The sequence below is a fragment of the Castor canadensis genome, chromosome 1 (assembly GCF_047511655.1).
Source record: "Castor canadensis chromosome 1, mCasCan1.hap1v2, whole genome shotgun sequence".
Taxonomy (NCBI): Eukaryota; Metazoa; Chordata; class Mammalia; order Rodentia; family Castoridae; genus Castor; species Castor canadensis.
Genome location: NC_133386.1, coordinates 142,810,631 through 142,816,577, shown reverse-complemented (window position 1 = coordinate 142,816,577; position 5,947 = coordinate 142,810,631). Strand labels below are relative to the sequence as shown.

At 39.0% G+C, this 5,947-nt stretch overlaps 1 protein-coding gene across 1 annotated transcript; it reads right to left on the bottom strand.

Moving 5' to 3' along the window:
- Window positions 1-4,175: 4,175 nt before the first annotated feature.
- Window positions 4,176-5,117, bottom strand: LOC109687276 (olfactory receptor 52H1-like). Its single transcript, XM_020165108.2, has one exon. The coding sequence runs from the start codon at window positions 5,115-5,117 to the stop codon at window positions 4,176-4,178; it is 942 nt and encodes a 313-aa protein (XP_020020697.2).
- Window positions 5,118-5,947: the final 830 nt, after the last annotated feature.

The following is a 5,947-nucleotide window of genomic DNA, read 5'->3' as shown; positions in this document are numbered from 1 at the left end:
CACTATTAGGCAAGAGGTACATAATTAGTGTGTCTTGTGACATAGTGTGGAGGAATATTGGGAACTGAGCGAGAGGAACGTGTGCTCATCAGCCATACACCAGTACAAGACTAAGGGCTGTATTGTGTATGCTTGTTTGGTCAGGGTATACACCATGAGATCACAGTTTCCAAAAAGCAATCAAAAGGAGGTCATTAGAAGACCTTATAGCTTCTTATACACGTAGTGTAGGCATCTGTAAAGATTCAACAACATTGCTAGAAGCAGATGCCTGTGATACCTGTCTCCTGAGAGGAGAACTATGAGGCTAGGTACTGGTGGAAGTGATGATGAACCAGATACATGACCACTCTACCTTAGGTATGGCCACACCTTCATGTAGGACTTCCTTCCTGTTTTTCTCCAAAAGTTGTTGAAGTCTAAAACCCCAGTATATGTGAATGTGTTCTTATTTGAAAATAGTGTCTTTGTTGATAATCAAGTAAAGATCCAATCATCTGTATGCACTTGATCCAGTATGATTATGTTCTCATACAAGTTAGGAAATGTGGAAACAGAGACAGGGACACACACATGGATAATTCCTTATAAAGAAAAAGGTAGTGATCAGCGTGATGTACCTATATACCACAGAGTGCAATGATTTCCAGAACAATACTGGAAGCTAGGCAGAAGCATGAAACAAATTCTGCATTCACAGCCTTAGAAAGAACAAATCCTGCTAGGCACTGGTGGCTCATACTTATAATCCTAGCTACTTGGGAGGCTGAGACCCAGAGGATCACTGTTGAGGTCTTCCCATGCAAATAATAACAGAGACCCCATCTCCAAAATAACCAGAGCAAAAGGGACTGTAGATGTGGCTCAAACCATAGGGTGCCTGCTTAGCAAATGCAAAGCCCCAAGTATAAACTTCAGCACCGCTCCCTTTCCTCCACCCCCAGAGAGAACTTACCTTGCCTGCCAACACCAATGATCTTGAATATATGGCCTCCAGAACTGTAAGGTTTTAAATTTAAGTTATTTAAGCCACACTGTGGTAGTGTTTCATGAAGCTCTAGATAACTAATACTTGTATTAGGTAATTAGAGTAAATGGCAATTTTTAATTGATTTTTATTTATTTATTTTTAATTCTGTCATTAAAGAGCACTACCAATCAAAACTCTCCTTACTTAGGACCGACAGATGGGCACACACAAAAAGCATGTTCCCCTTTGAAGGTAGGGATTTTTACGGGATGGTGTGGGCTAACTAGGTCCAGGGATTTTTTTTCATTTCAGTGTATCTTCTTTATCTCCACAGAGGCTTTCTAGTCATGTATGTTTTAAACAAGAAGGATGAAAGTGTCACTACAATAGAAAGAAAAAATACCATGAAGGGTGTAGTAACACATTTTAATCTTCCCCTGTTTCCTGAGTAAGAACTATCAAGCTCTTGGCATTCAGAGGCCTGGGGGATTCAGAAACATTGCTCCTTCTCCCATTCCTCTGTACTCAGAGAATCACTCCTTAATGTTCAGAATTTATTCTTCCCAGATGAGTTAACCTTTCCCTAAGAGCTATGGCTATCTCTCTAGTCAATAGGTTTCAAAAACTTATTTTGTAATAGAAGACCATTTTCATAAATCAATCACACACTCATACCTTTCTACCAGTTAGTTCATCAGAAAATCCATTAGACACTTTCTCAAAATTGACTCTCAGCCACCTTAAACTTCTCCCTGGATTCCAAGAAGAATTTTCCTACTAGCATCCCTGGCACTGCCATTGAACTAACATAGTCTACTCTCATCATTATTTTTATATCATTGGCCAAAGGGGTTTTCCTTCAAGCAGACATCCATTTTGTCCCAACTCTGCTCAAATTCAACATGGAATGTAAGGTGCACATTAGACATACATCCCTGTCCCATTTGAACCAACCTCCTATTCTCTCCCCACACAATTCTCTAATCCACAGCAATGTCTTTTAGGTTCCTGCTTCAGTTTGAATATGAAATGTACCCCATAGGATTATGAGTTGAATGCTCAGTCCCTAACTGGTAGCATTAATTTGGGAGATTTTTGGATACTTCAAGAGGTTCAGCCAAGCTGGAAGAAGTAGGACATGAAAGTGCCTTTAAAAGTTATAGCAGGTCCTCAGTCCCTTCCTTGCTTTCTGCTTACTGTCTGCCAGGAGGTCAGCATGTTTCTGCCACCATGATGTTTTGTCTCACAATGGGCCCAGAAGTACAAAGCTCAGTGTCATGGGCTAAAACCGCTGAAACCATGAATAAATTAAATCTTCCTTCCCTTAAGTTATTTCTGTCAGGTATTTTGTCACAGTGATTAAAAGTCTAACTAACAGGGAAAAGTGGTAGCAGAGAAATAGAGTGGTTGCTGTGACTAAACCTTACCATGTGTTTCCTAAACCTTTGGAGTTGGTTTGCAGAAGGAATTTGGAAAAGATTAAACTTACTATGGAAAATGTAAGTCTTTTTCTGACTCTCCAAAGTTTTCTTGTTTAGATTGATTTAAATATCCAAGTACATTACTGCTATTTAAAATAGTGGTTTAGCTGGGGGTTGGTGGCTAAAGCCTGTAATCTTAGATACCTGAAGAGGCAAAGATCAGGTGAATCCCGGTTTGGGGTCAGCCTGGGCAAAATTAGAGACCTTAACCTTAAAATCCCCAACACAATAGCTAATGGAGCAGCTCAACTGATAAAGTGCCTGCTTAGTTAGTATATGGCCCTGAGGTCAAACACAGTACTGCCAAAAAATAAATAAATAAATCATAAAGATGTCATACATATCTAAAACATGTTTGGTGTAACCGATTTATTAAGTGCCTATTATGTGCTAGGAACGTTGTGGGTGATGAGAATACAAATACTAACTATTTCCTCAATGACCTAATGAAGGGCATAGACATTTAAAAACTAAATGTATAAGTAATGTTCTTATTGAATTTGTGATAAGCTCTAGAAATTCAAAGAACATGTGCTATGAGAATGTATACAACAGATGTTAATCTAGTGCATAGGATAAAAGAAGGAAAATCTGAGAAAGGAATGTTAATTGAAACCTAAATGTGAGTTGCCAAACAAATAATATTGAAGACAAGGAACAAGGAGAAACCCCATGTTTTTAAGAAGCTGTGCTAGTTGGCAAGATCCTGTCTTGAAAAATCAAAATAAGAATCATTAAAACTAGGCAAGTATTGTGGGCATGTCACCTTCATTCATTAGCAGTAGTCTACCTTGTGGGGTCATTTTCCCCAAGTGTTGCAAAATACAAATCGAACTTCATCAAGATTCAAAGAATATTTTTTCAACTGAGTATGTAGGACCTAGAAGTGGGTTTAAGACGTAAAAAAAAACAATGCTGAAAAAAGTTTGCTATGGAATCTAAACCAGTGAGGAAAGGAAAAAAAGAAAGGTTAGAGATAATGGCTTGCAGGAAGATTTCTGATGAAGTTTGATGTGAATGAAGCATTCATTAAGAATACCTGGTATGTCAGGTGTTTTCATGGGAATGGAAGATGATGTCAAGGGTTAAGTCTCAACCTTCAAGGAACATATAAAATAGGTTTTCTAAAGATGGATACAAAGCAGATAAATATGATAACAAATGAAGTAGACCCTGCCTGAGTCTCTTCTGAATTGCATAATGAGCCTTACAGACAGCAAAGAAAATGTCAACACACACAAACACAGCGTCTTCTGCCAGTTTTATTTTACTTCTTACTCCCTATTAATTTTATGTTTATCATGATCAAATGTATGGTTTCATTTTCAGTAGAGATTTAGGAAGTAGGTTGTATTATTCCAGAACAGTTTCCTAACAAGAGTGTGGGTAGTTCCCACTCAACTATATCCAAAACACACCCACACCAACTTTTATTTACATAGGATAATAGGACAGCATACAAAAACCTCACTTCTGGATTACTTGCTTAAAGAGTCAGGGAGGTGCAGATGAATTATAAATAAACATTATCAACGGTAGACAAAAAAAAGTTGCTCATTCATTTAAGTCTTTCTTTCTCCTTTCTCTCATTTGTCTATGGTTCTTACATGGGTAGAATGCTTAAATATCAAATAAGTAAGGGTTATAGCATCATTTTTCTGTCTTCCCATGTTACATAAATTTTACATAATTGATTTTACCTAAAATTCTCCTTCAGTGTCCACTCATTGTGTCTTCTTGAAAGGCAGAAGAAGAAGAAATTTTTCCTGGATCTGTTTGGTCTTCACTCCATAAACAAAAGGATTTAGAGCAGGAGGGATGACCACATAGAAGTTGGCAAATAGGATGAGAACATTTCGAGGGACACTGTGCCCAAAGCGATGAACAAGGATGGAGAAGAAGGCAGGTGTATAAAACATGAGGATAACACAGACATGGGAGGCACAGGTGCTCAGGGCCTTTTGACGGGCACCCTGGGATGAGAGCTGAAAAAGAGCACGGAGGATAAAGACATAGGAAACAGCAATGAAGATGACATCTGAGATGACAGTCATGAGAGGTACAGAAAACCCATACCAAATGTTGATGGAGATGTCAGCAGAGGCAAGTCGAGCAACGCCTATGTGCTCACAGTATGTGTGTGGGATGATGTGAGTTCCACAAAATGGTAACCTCTTTAGCAGAAAAACAGCTGGCAGGATGACAGAGAAACTCCTCACAACAATGCTCACCATAAGTTTGACAATCACCCATGGAGTCAGGATGGTGTTGTACCTCAATGGGAAACAGATGGCCACATAGCGATCAAATGCCATGGCCAGCAAGGTAGCTGAGTCCACTACAAAGCTGAAGTGGAGAAAAAACATCTGAGTGAGACAGCCAGAGAAGGCGATCTCCTGGAATTCAAGCCAGAGGTTACTGAGCAGTTTGGGCACTGTGGCAGTGGACAAGATGAGATCTGTGGTGGCCAGCACAGAGAGGAAGAAAAACATGGGCTCATGGAGGCTGTGCTCAACTGCAATGAGGTAGAGGAGGATACTGTTGCCCACAACAGCCACAACATAGAGGACACAAAAGGGCATCCCAATCCAGATGTGGAACCTTTCCAGGCCAGGAATCCCACCCAGGATGAAGGAACTCGGGTTGTAACAGCTCAGGTTGTACATGGTCTCTTCAGTCTGGGATCCCCTTGTTCTTGATTCCCGAGAACAAAGCAGCTGTCAGGATGAGGTATGAAAGCTAAAAATTCTAGTCTTGTGCTGAAAGTGTAGGGGACTGTGACTTTCACATTCAAGGCTTTTGCCTTAGAAATACGACCCTTCTCTGGGAGGAGGTGCACCCATATAATTCAGTGGCTTTAGTTCCCCCCACCACCTTAGCCATTGGCTGTACTTCATTTCTTTATATGTTTACTAATCAATCATAGGAAATGGTGGTTTCTATAGGTCATAAATTTAATATGATTAAACATAAGTAACTGTCTTTCTCAATGCAGATTATTTAAAATAGGCCCAGGTTCAGAAAAAAATGAAATATGAGCAAATGGTTGCAGGGAGAAGAAGGACAATGAAAAAGAACAGTAAAATTGCTTAACATAGTATACTGGATGAAGGTGCACTATGAGGAAAGTGGAACAGCAACTTCAATAGAGTAAATATTGTATTTTAGACAAAAAATTTGATACAAAAAACTGAAGATTTTGGATAAAATAGGAGAGAAAAATAATGAAAGGGTAAGAAAAAAGAAAGGGCATATTCTGCTGTGTACTGCTGAGTTAATATTGGAGTCTTTGTTTCACAGTGATTGAAATATGTTTTAGATTAGGATGTATATATAAGAGATTTGAGGGTGTAAATATAAGAGATGACATCTATCAGAAAACACTCAGGGATATTATCCCAAATCAAGTAGAGAGGAGTGAGTCTGAAGGGTGATTTAGGACTCTAGAGGCAATATCCTAAACTTTAGAGGATCTTTATTCCCTTTATTCAGTAGA

Coding starts and splice junctions, on each gene's coding strand:
- LOC109687276 (XM_020165108.2), bottom strand. CDS start 5,117: ATGTACAACCTGAGCTGTTACAACCCGAGTTCCTTCATCCTGGGTGGG.